Here is a 19,046-nt window from a genome sequence, read left to right on the forward strand (position 1 = left end):
TCAGGTCTCTTCAAATGTGTCAGCTTAGTCTTGTTGCATTGACTTAGCATTTGACAAGTGTTGTGATTTTTATTTTTATCAGCTAATGGGTTTATAGTTCTTTCGTAGAAGCTTGCAGCATGTATAATTCTTCACACCTATGACAAAGATTATGTACGGTTCTTGTGTTGGGCTACATTTCTCCCATTAGTCGGATCCTATCTGACTTCTGTCCTACCGGAGATCTCAAATGTTTTCCCTGCAATGGCCTTCACGAACTCTGGGTGCACATAAAGATCTACTGAAAAAAATGTTCAAAATAGTTCTCTGGACATGATTGCTCAAATTCTGATATAGGAAGTCTGCAGTGGAATCAAGTTTGAGATTTTTAAAAGCTTGGTAAGATTTTGAGGTGTATCAAGGTTGAACAGCAGCCCTCTGGCAGGTTAGACTAATTATAGCAAATGTGCCCACACATGTCACATGGAGATACATATAAACATCCATGACAAAAATGTCTTTCAATATGTTTGCTGAGAAACAATTTATGTAGATATCGATATTAATATTTTTGTACATTTCATCTAAAAGTATGCACCATCTGCTTATTATGATAGCTACATATTAAAGAATTCCATTCTTAGCTGAAAAATATTCAGTAAAAAGGGAAACATATTCTTTATTTTAATATTTAAACTATAGTGCAGTTAACTACATTATCATGTCCTATGTGTAGCTGCTATTATATTTATACCATAATTAAGAGGAAATAATTAGTCTAGTGCATACTGATTTGAAGTTGCAAATGTAGTAATTGACTGCAAACATGGTATCCTAAAGGAATAAATAGTATTGAGATTTCAGACACTTGGGGAGGTATAAAGGGACTATTATGGGCAACTTTATTTCAAAACCCAATAAACACTTTGTAAGAGTCTGTTTATTCATATACCGCAATGGTGAGATTTTCTGCTTTCTTCAGTTCCTCTATGATCTCTGCTTCTATTCTGAGATTCAAGTTTTCTAGTGAGTTATTTCCCAAACTGTGCTATATGTTATTTTCTCTCAAAAAGAAGCCAATAAAATCAGAACAAAAATACTTGAGAAGTGTTAAACAAGGTGACTGTGTACTTTGGAGTTATCACACATTTAATATGTTAACTTTCTTTCCAAACTCCAAGAATAATATATGGCTTTCCTCAAATTTGTTTAAATATGGATTATTTTTTTAATTTTCATTAAAAAAAAGTTTTAATGTTTATTTATTTTTGAGAGATAGGGAGAGACAGAACACGAACAAGGAAGGGGCAGAGAGGGAGACACAGAATCCAAAGCAGGCTGCAGACTCCAGGCTCCGAGCTGTCAGCGCAGAGCCTGATGGGGGCTCCAACTCACAAACTGCGAGATCATGACCTGAGCCAAAGTCAGATGCCCAACTGACAGACCCACCCAGGCACCACTGGATTAATTTTTATAAACTGGGTGCAGTTCATATCTACTGGAGCCATTCCAGAAGATAATTTGAGAAGTATTTCCTTAAGTATCAGCTACTAACCACATCTGCTATTATACATTGTTTAGTACATGACACATTTTACATGGGTCTATAATACAGGTTTTAATCATGGGTAATGAGGCTGTAGATAATACTTTTCATTCATTCATTCATTCATTCATTTAAAAAAAGTATTTATTCAGAGCCTATTCTTTAGCTCCTATTGCACTGACTCCTTAGGTTGCCAAGTGAGATAAAAAGACCTTATGGTTTTTTTTGTTTGTTTGTTTTGAGATAGTAGTCATCCAAAGTAATGCAAAGTTTCAAGTGGCCAGTACTATGAAAGAGGTTCACATAGTGAAATCAGATATATATATATTTTTTTACCAGACACATGGTCATGGCAGGGAATCATCCTGCCTCCAAAAAGAGTGTATTTCCTTGTTTCCAACAACAGCATAATCATAGTGTCCTTCCATTCATGTCTACAGAGAAAAGTTTGTGGCAATGCATAGAAAAGGAATTAAACATTAATGATTGATTAATTAGTGATTGTAATCATTTTATATCTCTATATTAGAGGCTTGTACAATATGAGTCAGTGGGTTTTGTTCTTGCCATTTGGAAGGGAATAGTGGAAACATACAAATGCACCAGGATGTGCAGATGTATGAACACCTTGCATAAAACTACTTAGTTGTTAGAAAAATATAAATTTACCTCAAATATAATTTAAAAGATGAGAGTTTGTAAGGGTAGGGAGTAAAGTAGTATGAAAAATGACAGGTTATAATGAATTAATATTACTGATAAAATCAATAGAATTCCCCTCCCACATCATCATATATCTTTCTGCTTCATCACTTCTCAGAATTGATGATGTGATAGACAATTTATTTTCCATTCTTCCCATGTTATCTTCCACCACCCCCATGTTCTTTCTTAACATCTAATACTTTATTTATAAATAATTGAACTAGTTCATCCTTTCAGTGCACCAAATACACCTAATATTCTCATGCTAGGAAAATTATCTCCCCAGCGAAGTTTACACGACTCTCAACACCAGGAGGCTGCATAGAAGTCTCTCAGATTTGAGTCCATAAGTTTCCCTTTGTACACCTGGAAATAGTTACTTCAGTCAAATATCTGTGGGCGCCTGGATGGCTTAGTAGGTTAAGCAGCTAACTCTTGATTTCAAGATGGGTCAAGATCTCACAGTCGTGAGATTGAGCCCTACATCAGGCTCTGTGCTGAGCGTGGAACCTGCTTGGGATTCTCTCTCTCTCCCTCTATCTCTCTCTCTCTCTCTCTCTCTCTCTCTGTCCTTCCCTGCTGTGCTCTCTCCCTCAAAATACATAAACATTAAAAAAGACTCAAAAGGAAGGAATCCCATGGAGACATGTAGTAAAGTAGGAGTCAAATATTATTTTTTCAATTATGTTATTTATAAAGGATCAGACAGTGAATGTGTGATTGAAGATTGAGTTATATGGTATGAGATATTATCCTATCTGGTCTTGCCAGTAATTCATTAGGGATTTGATTGGCTCTGTTGGAGGCAATTTAAATCGGTACAACCACTATGGATGACAGTATGGAGATTCCTAAAAAAATTAAAATAGAGGGGTGACTGGGTGACTCAGTGAAGCATCTGACTTCAGCTCAGGTCATGATCTCATGGTCCTGGAGTTTGAGCCCTGCTTAGGGCTCTGTGCTGACAACTTGGAGCCTGCAGCCTGATTCAGATTCTATATCTCCCTCTCTCTCTGACCCTTCCCTCTCATGTTCTGTGTGTCTCTCTCTCTCAAAAATAAGCATCTAAATAGTAAAAAAAAAAAAAGAAATATAAATACCATATAACCCAGTAATTCCACGTCTCGGTATTTACCCAAGAAACAAACAAACAAACAAAAAAAAACTAATTCAAAAGATATATGCTTTCCTATGTTTATTCCAGAATTATTAACAATAGCCAAGACATGGAAGTAACTCAAGTATCCAATGTAGATGAATGGATAAAGAATATATATATACACACACAGACACAATGGGATGGTACTCAGCCATAAAAAAGAAAAAAAAAAAAACCTTGCAACATCATGTGTGAAAATTAGAGTATTATCCTAAGTGAAATAAGTCAGGAATAAAAAGACAAATACCATATGATTTTGCTTATATGTGGAATCTAAAAAAATAAAAAGTGAGCAAGCAACAACAAAAAACAGAAATAGACTCATAAATACAGAGAACAAACTGTTGCCAGAAGGGTTGGGGTAGGGAGATGGACAAATTAGGTGAAGGAGATTAAGAGACACAAACTTCTTGTTATAAAATAGTCACAAGGATGAAAAGTACAGCATAGGGAATATTGTTAATAATATTGTAATAAATAATGTTCTAGGGTGAAAGATGGTGACTGCATTTACCATGGTGAGCATTTGATAACATATATGATTGTTGAATCACTATGTTGTATACCTGAAACTAATATAACATTCTATATCAATTATACTTCAATAAAAATAGTTAATTAGCAAATCATACTTATAATATCATATCCCATAATAGTAAGAAGGATAACTGTGGTTTATATTACTTGCATTATTTTTATAAAATTACACATAAATGGTTGACGTTGAATGAGTCAGTTAGTGAACATTTATTCATTGCATACTTTTCAGATTCCTAAGGTAGAATCCCTAGATGGACTAAGAGGATTTAAACAGGGACTCGGTCTCATGCAAATTGAAGGCAAATGGAAATTAGGGTTCACATTGCAAAATGAGGGCCAACAATCACAGCACTGTGGTGAATAAACATACATGTAGATTGGATAGTTACTGAGGGATACTAACCATTTTGGAGGAGGAAAAATTGAGAAGTAATTTAGAGAAGGGGCTCTTTGGAGTCCTACATGGAGAGTGTGGAGTATAAAATGGTGGTGCTTATTCTCTTCCCTGATGGCTCAATGGGAGAAGTCTCCTTATTGCCCCTTTAATGTCCTTGTTCCTCAAAGTATAGATAAAAGGGTTAAGCATAGGAGTCAGAAGACTGTAGAACAGGGCCATGAGTTTGTTCTTGTCCTGGGAGTTAGTACCAAAAGGTTGCACATAAATGCACATTACTGGCCCATAGAAGAGACAGACAACAATAACATGAGAGCCACAGGTGTTGAAGGCCTTCTTCTTTCCCGTTGATGAAAGAATTCTGAGCACTGTAGCTACAATGAACCCATAGGAGACAAGAATAAGAGACAAAGGAATCAAGGTAAATAATGTCACCACGACAGAGAGCATAGTTACATTGAAAGTGGTGTCAACACAGGACATCTTGATCATCACTGGAATCTCACACAGGAAGTCATCCACCTTGTTGTTACCACAAAGTGGCAGTTGGACAGTGAGGGATGCCTGAAGCAAGGAGTTAGCCAAGCCACTTATCCACGCCATGACCACTAGGGACACACAGAGTCTCTGATGCATGATAGCTGGGTACCTCAAGGGCTTGCAGATGGCTATGTACCGATCCAAGGACATGACTGCCAAGATGATGCATTCTGTGGCTCCCAGGAAGTGAAACAAATAGAACTGGGCCACACAGCCTCCATAGCTGATGGACTTATCTGGGCCCCAGAGGTTCAGCAGCAGCTGAGGGATGGTGGTTGTGGTAAAACACAGGTCCAGAAAGGAGAGGTTGGAAAGGAAGAAGTACATAGGGCTGTCAAGATGAGGGTCCACCTTGGACACAACAATAATGGAGATGTTTCCCACTAGTGTGCAGATGTAAGCCACAAGCACCATTATGAAGAGTGGCATTTCCAACCAGGGATGATCAGAGAAACCCAATAGGATGAAGAACTTTGGAATGCTTGCATTGCCCGGATTCATGACTGTCATTTCTCTTGTTGGTGGATTCAAGTCAAAGTGAGGACACGTATTTCAGTATGGGGTTTCCTGAGGGTCAGTTTATTCATTTGCATAGAGTGAATTATGCAGAGATTTTCTCTGTGGTGTAACTCCAGTGAAGTCGTTTGATACTTGTAATCATGAAAAAATATGAGTCTCAATACCAAACATTATTATTTTGTAGCGTGTCTAAAAGAAAGGGCAACAAATCTTTGTGTTTGCCTAAGAAATGCAATGGAGCAAATTTTATTATAAAAGTGATTAGGGAAGGGGAAAGTCACTATTGCTCTTATATCAGAGAAAAGAATAAAACAGAGGAGTGGTTCTCAGGAACCAGCCATGCTGACTTACCACATGGCTTCATTTCTTTCATCCACTATCTGCTGGCCTTAGACCACTCTGCTTGAATTCATGATGTGATTTAGGGAAGTTCAGGATGTTCTGAGCTCCAACAGAATCAGTCTGAATGCATAGAAACAAGATACATCGCTGTTCCTTGGGCCTATGCCCCAAATCCTAAACTGACTATTGCAGCACAAACCTTTTGTCCCAACAGGAAACATGCAGCTTAAAGGAAATGGTTCCTTGCCACAGGTTCAGTACTCGAAGAATGAGACCAATAGTAATTGATACCACTGCATGGTGATATGAGACATTCAAGGCATCAGTGCTTAAAAGTACAATGTAATGTGGGTTCATGCTTGTCACACCAGGAGTTGAAATCTATCACAAATTTGGCAGTTCAGTGCTTCTTTGTGTATTTACTGTATTTGTTTCCATTACATGTGTGAGTGTATGTGTAGATGTGTGATGTGGGTTATGATATAAAACGTGTATCTTGCTATTGGCCATGGTAAGAAGTTTGAAAAACACTGTCGTAGTAGAAAAGAGGATGTGAAATCAGAGAACCGGGATCCTGTCGACTGGGATAGTTAACACATTGGCCTTTTCTGCATTGCTTACCAGCTGTGTTGTGAGGATTAATTAACCCAGTATCTGTGACTACACTGAGTGTAATACTTAACGTTGTGGTAGTTACTTTTAGGAAGTGTAGTGCCTAGTGAGTCCATATTGATTCATTAGCCCTCGTTCTGGTTGCATACAAATACTAGCAGTGTATTTACCCCACCAGATAGATGCCTCACAAAGATTGCTTTTTCTTCAATTCCCTGAATCACTCCTACCATGTGGCTTGAATCCAGGGGTTCATTTTATTAAGATTTTTATGCAAATACACATATATTTTAATTCATAGAAATGCCCACTAATGCAAACAGTGTCCCTATGTCATTCGTCATTAAAGGAGACATGTTTTAATGATTTAAATTATAATATTGCATTATTAAGGGTTTCAATTTATTTACACATTGTTTAGTACAGAACTTAGCAGAGAGAGGTCACAACTCACATGGAATTACAAAAAGATAAAATCATGAAGCTGAATAGATCACTCCCACCCACATACAACACCTACCTTACGTTATTGCAGGTATTTGATGTTTATGCTCCCTGTTCTTGCAAATCCAACTTGATCTTTTCTTTCCAACAGGACTAAATGTTAATTGGAGATAAGGATTGAATAGTCTGTGTTCAGTGGCTTCACATCATATCCTAACTCCCTAATATAATTTGTGTATTTGATTTGAAAAATCCCAAATATGTTTACATTTGGAAACCAATTTTCCTGTAAAATAACATTCGTTAAGGAATGATTATCTCTCTTTATATAAAGTGGTGGGACATTTTCTTCATACAGATAACGAACCTCAGTGGACATCTCTTGGCAAGAAACACTGTACAAATTCCCTAGTGGGAATACTACTTTCTAATTTACTTCTTGCCATAAAAATGGAAGGAAAAAATTTGGCATTTTCCTTGTTGTGGAAAATGGACTCAGGACTAAAAGAATCCAAGAAAACTCATCTACCTTGTCAAGATAGAATTTTCTTTTATTTATACTTTCCTCAGGCTATTGTTTCTTCAGATTCTTGCTCTAGTAAAAGTAGGAATATTTCTAGTTCTATACAGGGAAAAAAGCAGTGGTCACCTTCCAATTTGATTTTTAAGAAACCAAAGGGCTTTTGTCTCCATGTATTTCTTCCAAAATAGCCTAGCACAGTATAGACTTTTTACCTCACCTAACATGGACTACATAAAAAATAGTCCCTCGTTTGGGTCAAATAATAAATCATTATGGCAAGAAAAAGTTAAAATATTCTCTTATTTATTCAGTCAAAAAATATTTGTTGAGTGCCCATTGTGTTAGTCACTTTTGTCGATGCTTCAAAACATAACAATGATCAATAACAGATAAAAATTTGCTTTAATGAAACTTATATTGTAATAGGGGAATAACATATTTGTGCTTATTGTCAGTGTCTCAGTGGATTTGGCTTCAGAATAATTGAAACACTCATGCCGTAATTTACAGTGCTGAAAACTCATGGGTGGAAAAATTTAAGTTTTGCAAGATTGTTTTGTATTTTAACTAACACTGACACACAATGTTACACTAGTTTCAGGTGTACATCATACTGAGTCACCATCTCTGTACATTAATCTATGTTTACAACAAATGTAGTCATCGTGTCACCACAAAATGCTATTACAATATCATTGACTATATTCCTTGTGCTGTACCTTTTATACTTGTGACTTATTCAGAAGTGGAAGCCTGCACCTCCAATGCCCCTTCATCTACGTTTCCCATCCCCTAGCCCCCTCCCTTCTGACAACCAACAGTCTGTTCTCTGTATTTATGGGTCTGATGTTTGTTTATTCTTTTTTTTTCAGGTTGAACATATAAGTGAAATCATATTGTATTTGTCTTTTTCAGTCTCATTTATTTCACTTGGTATAACACATTTTGTGTTCACCCATGTTGTCACAGAAGGCAAGATATCATCCTTTTTCATGACTGATTAATAAATTATTGTATATACATACCATATCTTCCTTGTACATTTGTCTGGACACTTAAGCTGCTTCCATATCTTGGCTATTGTATATAATGCTGCAATATACATAAGGTGCACATGTCTTTTGGAATTAATGTTTTCATTTTCTTAGGTAAATATCCAGGAATGGAATTATTGGATCATATGTTATTCCTATTTTTAATAGTTCAAGGAAACTCTGTACTGTTTTCCACAGTGGCTGCAGCAATTTACATTCCCACCAATAGTGCAGGAGGGTTCCTTTTCCTCTATATCCTTGCCAACATTTATTTCTTGTCTTTTCATTTTAGCCATTGTGACAGTTGTAAAGTGATGTCTCGTTGTGCTTTTGATTTGCATTTCCTTGATGATCAGTGATTTTGAACATCTTTACATGTGCCTGTTGGCCATCTGTACATCTTTCTGTAAAAAATGTCTATTCACACTGGCTGCTTATCTTGCATACACCAAGCCCCACACTGCTGTGCTGTGGTGGGACTTCTCTTCTCAGTTACACTTACCTCAGTCCAAGTGCAGTGAGACCCTTGCCCAGAAGACCAGAACAAACCCTGCCCACATAATGTCTGCTGACCAAGAGTTCTGCAGGGCCCAGTCCTGGTTGAGTTGGTGACAGGTCTCATTTCACAAGCATACCATAGTATACATCGTCTGAGCTCAAGGGGAGAGTAGCAGTGGGGACAATGGACCAGGTGAGGATTACCTCGGGCGGGGTGGGGGGGGGGACATTAGCCCCTTCTGAATGCCTGGCCTTCAATGTTTTCTCTATTTGTTCCCATACTTCAAGATTATAAGTTCCTTGTTCTGGTAACCAAGGGTAATTTTGTTGGACAGCCAGCAATAATTTAAGGAGAGCCTTATAATTTAGAGTTGTCTCTGCTGTTTCTCCTAGTGACTGAAGAATTAAAATATAGCACTCTTGTTCAAGGGCTAGGGAGTTTCCCATGATAAATCTCTCAAAAAGTTTCACAGCAGCGAATCCTTATATAGTTTTGCTTTATCCCTTACCTCATCAGGTAGAGGCTGTACCCAGTGTGTTTTTTTCTTTTATTTTTTCTTGGAGCTCCTTAATTGTTCTGTTATGTCCTGCAGTCCTTGTGTTGCACTGCCTCCTGGCCACGTCGCTCCTTGTCCACGTTGGCCTGTGTCCCCTTTCCTTCTGTCATGTGGGGGTCACCATCTGTTGTAAACTCTGGGTCTAGAGTTCTTCCTTGTCTAGTAAGAAAGCAGGATGCCGGATTAAATGTGAGAGATGATTAATGTCCAGGAAAAGATAAGAGCCCTGAATAAGGGTCCTTGCCCCGTTTTTATTAGGATCAGAAGGCTTGCAAACATGGTGATGGATGTGCACAAAGAGACAATGAAACTGTTAACATTAACTCATGAATGTGAGGGAAAGGGGGTCTTGAAGATATTCAGGGTTAGGGGTTTGGGTTAATACAAAACAACATCCTGGTGCCTGGCGGCTGGGCAGAGGGTTCTTTACAGGAAGACATGAGGCTCCACCTCTGTTTATCTTAGCTAGCCTAGGGGATAAGACTGAGCAAGTAACCTCAGGTTTAACAAGGCACCTTTTCTTTTGCTAATCAGCTCCACCGTGGCAGTATCACTCACAGGGCAGCGGTCTATAGCCCTATTTACCTGTTTACCTAATTTGATCCTTCCTTTTTGCGAAAGCTGCTTTCTGCTGTAGTACTAAATTGGGGGGCACTTTTCTCCTGAATACCTAATCTTGCTTACCTCATATATCTTTGTATTGGGGGCCTTTGCCCTCCCCCCCACTTTATTCTAGGGGACTTAGCCCCCCTTCTCTATCCTTATACACCTAATCTTGTTTAACCAAACGTGGGTGTGAGCATCCTATGGCTTTGTGATTCTTTATGCCTTATTAACCCATCAGTGCAGGCTCAGGGAATACCTAAACTTATTCTCCACAGACACATAGTATGATCTCAATCTTTTTGTACTTGTTGAGGGCTGATCCATGACCCAATATGTGATCTGCTCTGGAAAATGTTTCATGTGCACTTGGAAAGAATTTGGTTCTCCTGCTTTAGGATTAAATGTTCTTAAAAAATTTTTTTTTAATATTTATTTTTGTGAGAGTGCAGGTGGAGGAAGGGGAGCAAGAGGGGGACAGAGGATCCAAAGCAGACTCTGTGCTGACAGGCTGACAGCAGTGAGTCTGATGTGGTGCTCAAACTCATGAATTGCAAGATCATGACCTGAGCCCAAGTTGGACACTCAACCAAATGAACCATCCAGGTGCCCTAGGATGAAATGTTCTGAACATATCTGTTATCTCCATCTGGACCGTAGTGTCATTCCAAGCAATTATTTCCTTGTTGATTTCTGGCTTAGATTATCTGTTTATTGATATAAGTGGGGTGTTCAAGTCCCCTTCTATTGTATTATTATCAATGAGTTCCTTCATGCTTATTATTAATTGTGTTATATATTTGGGTGCTTCTATGTGGATGGCATAAATATTTACAATTGTTAGATCTTGTTGGATAGTCCATTTTATTATGCTATAGTGTTCCTCTTCACTTTTTACATTCTTTGGTTTAAAATATAGTTTGTCTGATGTAGCTATTGCTATTCTTGCTTTCTTTTGACTTCCATGTGCATGATGAATGTTTCTCCATCACCTCACTTTCAATCTGCAGGGGTCTTTAGGCCTAAAATGAGTCTCTTGTTGGCACCATTGATGGGTCTCATTTTTTTTATCCATTCTGACACTGAATGTATTTTGATTGGAGTATTTAGCCCATTTATAGTCACAGTAATTATTGGTAAATATGAATTTACTGCCATTTTATTACCTGTTTTTTTTTTTTTTTCATTGTTTCTGGAGAGTTTCTCTGTCCTTGCTTGTCTTTATCACTTTTGGTCTTTCCACTGAAAGTGTGCTCTTTAATATTTCTTTCAGGCTGGTTTAGTGGTCATAAAATCCTTTAGTTTTTGTTTGTTATGGGAAAATCTTTTTCTCTCCTTCCTTTCCGAATGATAGATTTGCTGGAGAGTATTACTGGCAGCAGATTTTTTCTATTCAGCATGTTTAGTATATCAGGCCAACTCTTTCTGGCTTAACAAGTTTTTGAGGACAGACCTGAAGCCAGCCTTATGGGTCTTCCCTTGTAAGTTAGGAACTTTGTTTGTCTTGTTGCTTTTAGGGCTTTGTCTTTATTGCTATATTTTGCAAATTTAATTACAATATGTGTTGTTGTTGGCCTTTTTATGTTGTTTTTGATGGGAGTTCTCTGTGATTCCTGAATTTGGATATGGGTTTCATTCCCCATTTTAGGGAGGTTTTCAGCTATTATTTCCTCATATAAATTTTCTGTCTCCTTTTCTCTCTTTTCTTATTCTGGGACTCCTGTAATACAGATGTATTAAGTCTATTCTCATATAGAGAATATTTTCATCTCATGTCACATAATTATTTTTTGTTTTCTTCATTTTCTTTATTTTCCATTATTTTGTCTTCTAGATCACTTATTTGTTCCATTGCTTCTTACATCCTTGTGTTGGTTGCAACAAATCTGTTTAAAATCTCACTTATTGAAGTTTTTATTTCTGACTGCTTATTTTTTTTATCTCTTTTATATCTGCAGTAAAGGACTCCCTGAAGTCTTCCATTCCTTTCTCAATCCCAGAGAGTATCCTTATGATAATTGATGTAAATTTTCCATCAGGAATATTACTTGTATCTTTTCACTAGGATCTCTATGACTTTATCTTGTTCTTTCATTCGTGATGAAATGCTCTATGATGGCATTTTGCCTAGATCTCTGTCTTTTTCTCTGTGTTAGGAAAGCCTGTTATATTTCCTGCTCCTGAGAGTAATGGCCCTATGAAGAAGACGTTGTATAATGTCCTGGGGCTTTAGGATGTGTCTCCAGTATGTGTTGTGTGCAGTCTGCTCTTGTGTTCTGGCTGCTCCATCTTTAATGTCAGTTATTTTCAGAGGCTCTCCTTGCCTCCTGTGGGCCAGTTTCTGATCCATGGCCTGAACGTGGTAAGCTTTAGCTAGTGTACTATGGTCTGCTTGTGAAATGAGACCTGTCACCAACTCAACCAGGACTGGGCCCTGCAGAACTCTTGGTCAGCAGACATTATGTGGGCAGGGTTTGTTGTGGTCTTCTGGGCGAGGGTCTCACTGCATTTGAACTGAGTCAAGTGTGACTGAGAAGAGCAGTCCCACCAGAGTTTAGCAGTGTGGAGCTTGGTGTATGCAAGATAAGTAGGGATGACTCTAAATTATAAGGCTCTCCTTAAATTATTGCTGAGTATCCAATAAAATTGCCCTTTGTTCCCAGAAAAAGGTACTTATGATCTTGACATGTGGGAATGAGTAAGGAAAACATTAAAGGCCAGGCATTTTGTTTTTGTTTTTGTTTTTTAATATATGAAATTTACTGTCAAATTGGTTTCCATACAACACCCAGTGCTCATCCCAAAAGGTGCCCTCCTCAATACCCATCACCCACCCTGCCCTCCCTCCCACCCCCCATCAACCCTCAGTTTGTTCTCAGTTTTTAACAGTCTCTTATGCTTTGGCTCTCTCCCACTCTAACCTCTTTTTTTTTTCCTTCCCCTCCCCCATGGGTTTCTGTTACGTTTCTCAGGATCCACATAAGAGTGAAACCATATGGTATCTGTCTTTCTCTGTATGGCTTATTTCACTTAGCATCACACTCTCCAGTTCCATCCACGTTGCTACAAAAGGCCATATTTCATTTTTTCTCATTGCCACGTAGTATTCCATTGTGTATATAAACCACAATTTCTTTATCCATTCATCAGTTGATGGACATTTAGGCTCTTTCCATAATTTGGCTATTGTTGAGAGTGCTGCTATAAACATTGGGGTACAAGTGCCCCTATGCATCAGTACTCCTGTATCCCTTGGATAAATTCCTAGCAGTGCTATTGCTGGGTCATAGGGTAGGTCTATTTTTAATTTTCTGAGGAACCTCCACACTGCTTTCCAGAGTGGCTGCACCAATTGCATTCCCACCAACAGTGCAAGAGGGTTCCTGTTTCTCCACATCCTCTCCAGCATCTATAGTCTCCTGATTTCTTCATTTTGGCCACTCTGACTGGCGTGAGGTGATATCTGAGTGTGGTTTTGATTTGTATTTCCCTGATGAGGAGCGACGTTGAACATCTTTTCATGTGCCTGTTGGCCATCCAGATGTCTTCTTTAGAGAAGTGTCTATTCATGTTTTCTGCCCATTTCTTCACTGGGTTATTTGTTTTTCGGATGTGGAGTTTGATGAGCTCTTTATAGATTTTGGACACTAGCCCTTTGTCCGATATGTCATTTGCAAATATCTTTTCCCATTCCGTGGGTTGCCTTTTAGTTTTGTTGGTTGTTTCCTTTGCTGTGCAGAAGCTTTTTATCTTCATAAGGTCCCAGTAGTTCACTTTTGCTTTTAATTCCCTTGCCTTTGGGGATGTGCCGAGTAAGAGATTGCTACGGCTGAGGTCAGAGAGGTCTTTTCCTGCTTTCTCCTCTAAGGTTTTGATGGTTTCCTGTCGCACATTCAGGTCCTTTATCCATTTTGAGTTTATTTTTGTGAATGGTGTGAGAAAGTGGTCTAGTTTCAACCTTCTGCATGTTGCTGTCCAGTTCTCCCAGCACCATTTGTTAAATAGACTGTCTTTTTTCCATTGGATGTTCTTTCCTGCTTTGTCAAAGATGAGTTGGCCATACGTTTGTGGGTCTAGTTCTGGGGTTTCTATTCTATTCCATTGGTCTATGTGTCTGTTTTTATGCCAATACCATGCTGTCTTGATGATGACAGCTTTGTAGTAGAGGCTAAAGTCTGGGATTGTGATGCCTCCTGCTTTGGTCTTCTTCTTCAAAATTACTTTGGCTATTCGGGGCCTTTTGTGGTTCCATATGAATTTTAGGATTGCTTGTTCTAGTTTCGAGAAGAATGCTGGTGCAATTTTGATTGGGATTGCATTGAATGTGTAGATAGCTTTGGGTAGTATTGACATTTTGACAATATTTATTCTTCCAATCCATGAGCAGGGAATGTCTTTCCATTTGTTTATATCTTCTTCAATTACCTGCATAAGCTTTCTGTAGTTTTCAGCATACAGATCTTTTACATCTTTGGTTAGATTTATTCCTAGGTATTTTATACTTCTTGGTGCAATTGTGAATGGGATCAGTTTCTTTGTCTTTCTGTTGCTTCATTGTTAGTGTATAAGAATGCAACTGATTTCTGCACATTGATTTTGTATCCTGCAACTTTGCTGAATTCATGTATCAGTTCTAGCAGACTTTTGGTGGAGTCTATCAGATTTTCCATGTATAATATCATGTCATCTGCAAAAAGCGAAAGCTTGACTTCATCTTTGCCAATTTTGATGCCTTTGATTTCCTTTTGTTGTCTGATTGCTGATGCCAGAACTTCCAGCACTATGTTAAACAACAGTGGTGAGAGTGGGCATCCCTGTCGTGTTCCTGATCTCAGGGAAAAAGCTCTCAGTTTTTCCCCGTTGAGGATGATGTTAGCTGTGGGCTTTTCATAAATGGCTTTTATGATCTTTAAGTATGTTCCTTCTATCCCGACTTTCTCAAGGGCTTTTATTAAGAAAGGGTGCTGGATTTTGTCAAAGGCCTTTTCTGCATCGATTGACAGGATCATATGGTTCTTCTCTTTTTTTTTGTTAATGTGATGTATCACGTTGATCGATTTGCGAATGTTGAACCAGCCCTGCATCCCAGGAATGAATCCCACTTGATCATGGTGAATAATTCTTTCTATATGCTGTTGAATTCGATTTGCTAGTATCTTATTGAGAATTTTTGCATCCATATTCATCAGAGATATTGGCCTGTAGTTCTCTTTTTTTACTGGGTCTCTGTCTGGTTTAGGAATCAAAGTAATACTGGCTTCATAGAATGAGTCTGGAAGTTTTCCTTCCCTTTCTATTTCTTGGAATAGCTTGAGAAGGATAGGTATTATCTCTGCTTTAAACGTCTGGTAGAACTCCCCTGGGGAGCCATCTGGTCCTGGACTCTTATTTGTTGGGAGATTTTTGATAACCGATTCAATTTCTTCGCTGGTTATGGGTCTGTTCAAGCTTTCTACTTCCTCCTGATTGAGTTTTGGAAGAGTGTGGGTGTTTAGGAATTTGTCCATTTCTTCCAGGTTGTCCAATTTGTTGGCATATAATTTTTCATAGTATTCCCTGATAATTGTTTGTATCTCTGAGGGATTGGTTGTAATAATTCCATTTTCATTCATGATTTTATCTATTTGGGTCATCTCCCTTTTCTTTTTGAGAAGCCTTAAAGGCCAGGCATTTTGAAGAGGCTAATGTCCCCCCTGAGGTAATCCTCACCTGGTCCATCATCCACACTGCCCTTCTCCCCCTTGAGCTTGGACAATGTATATGAAGACATAGAGTTATCTAAAAATGAGGACAAACCTTGGTCCCCCTATAATCAGGCTGTGCCTCTGGTGCCTTAACAGCCAAAATATACTCCCCCTCCCCCAAAAGGATGGGATGATATTGAGCCTCTAAAAACCTCACTGACCAACTCTGATAAGTCCTCACCCCAGTGCAAAAGTACATTAAGGAAGCCCTTAAAAAGCTGGTAAATTCCAGCTGTTTACTGTTGTCAGGCAAAATGGGCAATATGTCCATGAAGGTCTGCCCTTCCCAATAGTAAAAGAATTGCAAAAATCAGTTCAGCTGTAGGTCCATCACAACCCTTTTACAACTGGCATTTTAGAAAATAGTTGTGGTACTTATTTCATGTGTGTCTGGGACTGGGGCTCTCTATGGACATCATTCTGACCCCAGCCCAGTATGCTGTCTGTACCCAAGAGTTTCATGATATTTCTGTGGCTCACAGTATGCAGATCTCGGCCACTGCTTCCGGTGACTTTTGAACAGCTGTCTGGCACAGGGCAGTATTCCCAACCAAGGCAGCAAGCCCAGCTTCCAATCATTGTTAGTAAAACAATGCACTAAAACAATGCACTAAAATAGTGCGGTGCATTTTACACAGGCCATCCCTACTATAGGGGACTCTAACTCTCTTTCTCACTGTTTATCCCTATACACTCTGGTTACTCTAACTATATATGGGGGCTTCTCCCTCATTCATTTCCTGGATTAAGAACTATGATGATTAGAGCCACTTCTCCCTGGCTAGTCTACCTCGGATGGAAATTTTAAGGAATATTCCCAAGAAGCTGCTGAAACTCCTTTTGTTACGGGGAACTTCCCTGTCTTCTCTGGCCTGATATAGACTGCCTAATTCCACTAGTGGAAAACCAAACCAAAACAAAACAAAACAAAAATCAGTATCTGCTCATCTACCTGAGCTGACAGACTTTCGGACCACGTGAACTGTTTTCTCTGCCCTCCGTGCCTTTGTCTGATTTCCAGCCTCTTGGCTCCACCTCACTTTTTCTGCCTTTCTTCCAACCTCCTCCTGTTTCTTCACCACCTGGGGTGCGGCCTGCAAATGTGGCTCTTCAATGCCTCAGCAGCAGCTTCTCTTCCCCGTGTTGTCAAAAAGGAAAAGACATCCCCTTAGACTTTAGATTTCCTCACTGATTCCACAGGAAAAAATTAACAATGATAAAGTTTTAAGGGAACACAGATGAAATACTATTAAGATAGGATGTCTTTTAAATTATAAAACTTTATTCTGCTAAAATTTACTGAAGGTCAAAGAAACTCATGTATTCTCTGTTCCAATCTGTTAGCAAAAGGGTGACATAAAGTAATGGTTAACTTTGTTTGCATCATAGTTTTCATGGGTAAATGTTAAGATAGTTTTCAGGGTCTTTGGTAACCTAAAACTTTAACGTTTTGCTTAAATGATAAATTGAATTAAGTTCTTCGGACATTTAGGCCTCTTCCAAGTCAAATGGAATGCTGAAGCATTGCTTACTTAACATAGATTTGTGCTCTGACTTCTTATGGCAAAAAAAACTAAGAATATTTAAATCCACTAAAAAACATGCTTTATGCTTAATGGATTCATAAGTCTACCACCTAAAAAATATTCTGATGTAACAGAAAATTCACAATTGGTCACTACTTAGTTTTTACTTGAGACTAACATTTCTAAGAGTTAAAATTCTGATAAATGTAGTTTAAATTGATAAAAATAAGAAAAGTAACTATGTTGGAAAGTAGGAGATATGAAAGAAAGATACAATAAATGGAAATATATTTATTTTTCCTTTAACAAAATGTAATTTTGTCCTAAATGAGACTGGTTATTTGGAGAGAAATGGCTTGGGACAAAATCTAAGTGCAAAGAAAAGTTGTAGAGGGTTTGTGAAGGAAAATCTTTAAAAAGAAATTTTATGTGTGCTCAGGATGGACTAAGGTTAAAATAAATGGGTTTTAAGAGTACATGGGGTTAAGATTAGAATTCCTCCTCCTTTGGTCCAAAGGCTAGGAAAATGATGGCAATGCCCTTAGTACTGGTCTCCAAATCCACCACATTCGTGTTGTTCTTGTTTAGCAGAGGAATGGATGCCTCTGCCGTTTGAGGGAGGAATGATGTATAAAGAGCTTTTACTAAGATACATGGGAGCCATTTTACTAAACTTAGCCCATCATATGCCAAAAATGGATATTCACTAGGCTGAAACATATGTATGTGGACGGTGTTGAGAAAGGCAGGGGAATGGACCTTGAATTTGGCCCCCTCCCTCAACGGCCAGTGATCAATATGTGAGCTACTGCTGAGCCAAAATAAAATTAGTGCATCCTACAACAACCACAGAAAAAATACATTTTTGTTAATAGTAATAAATAACTATGTAAGTATATATGATTTTAACAAAAGGGTAAAACAACAGGACAACACACCCCTTTTTGGTTGTTTTAGTTAAGCCTTGGTTGGAATTACCCATTCCTTCATAACCCACAAAGGCAAAAAATTGTAAAATGAGCATATATTATGCTCAAAAACATGTTAAAAAACAAAAAGCAGAATATACCTCTGGTTGTTAGCATCACAACCTCAGGTCATTCTTGATCATGCTGGGATTACTCTTAATTTTTTATTTATTTTTATTTTATTTTTAATTTTTTAATGTTCATTTATTTTTGAGACAGAGGGAGACAGAGCGTGAGTGGGGGAGGGGCAGAGAGAGAGGGAGAGACAGAATCTGAAACAGGCTCCAGGCTCTGAGCTGTCAGCACAGAGCCCAATGCGGAGCTTGAACCCACGAATCCATGACCTGAGACGAAGTTGGATGCTTAACCGACTGAGCCAACTAGGTGCCCCTTTTATTTTTTATTTTATTTTATTGTTTTTGGCAATGACTTTTCAGATTTATTTATTTTTCAATATAATTTATTGTCAAGTTGGTTTCCATACAACACCCAGTCCTCATCCCAACAAGTGCCCTCCTCCATGCCCATCACAACTTTCCCCTCTCACTCACCTCCCATCAACTCTCAGTTTGTTCTCAGTCCTTAAAAGTCTCTTACGGTTGCCTCTCTACCTCTCTATAACTTTTTTTTTCCCCTTCCCCTCCCCCGTGGTCTTCTGTTAAGTTTCTCAGGATCTACACATGAGTGAAAATATATGGTATCTGTCTTTCTCTGCCTGGCTTATTTCACTTAGCATAATACCCTCCAGTTCTATCCACATTGCTGCAAATGGCCAGATTTCATTCTTTCTCACTGCCAAGTAGTACTCCATTG

General features: G+C 38.4%; 1 protein-coding gene across 1 annotated transcript; it reads right to left on the minus strand.

Moving 5' to 3' along the window:
- Positions 1-4,044: 4,044 nt before the first annotated feature.
- On the minus strand, positions 4,045-5,367 carry LOC132666372 (olfactory receptor 2B11-like). Its single transcript, XM_060614484.2, has one exon. It carries the CDS (start codon positions 5,362-5,364, stop codon positions 4,423-4,425), a length of 942 nt encoding a protein of 313 aa, XP_060470467.1. The 5' UTR covers positions 5,365-5,367; the 3' UTR covers positions 4,045-4,422.
- Positions 5,368-19,046: the final 13,679 nt, after the last annotated feature.

This window comes from Panthera onca, chromosome B2 (genome assembly GCF_046562875.1).
Source record: "Panthera onca isolate mPanOnc1 chromosome B2, mPanOnc1 haplotype 2, whole genome shotgun sequence".
Taxonomy (NCBI): Eukaryota; Metazoa; Chordata; class Mammalia; order Carnivora; family Felidae; genus Panthera; species Panthera onca.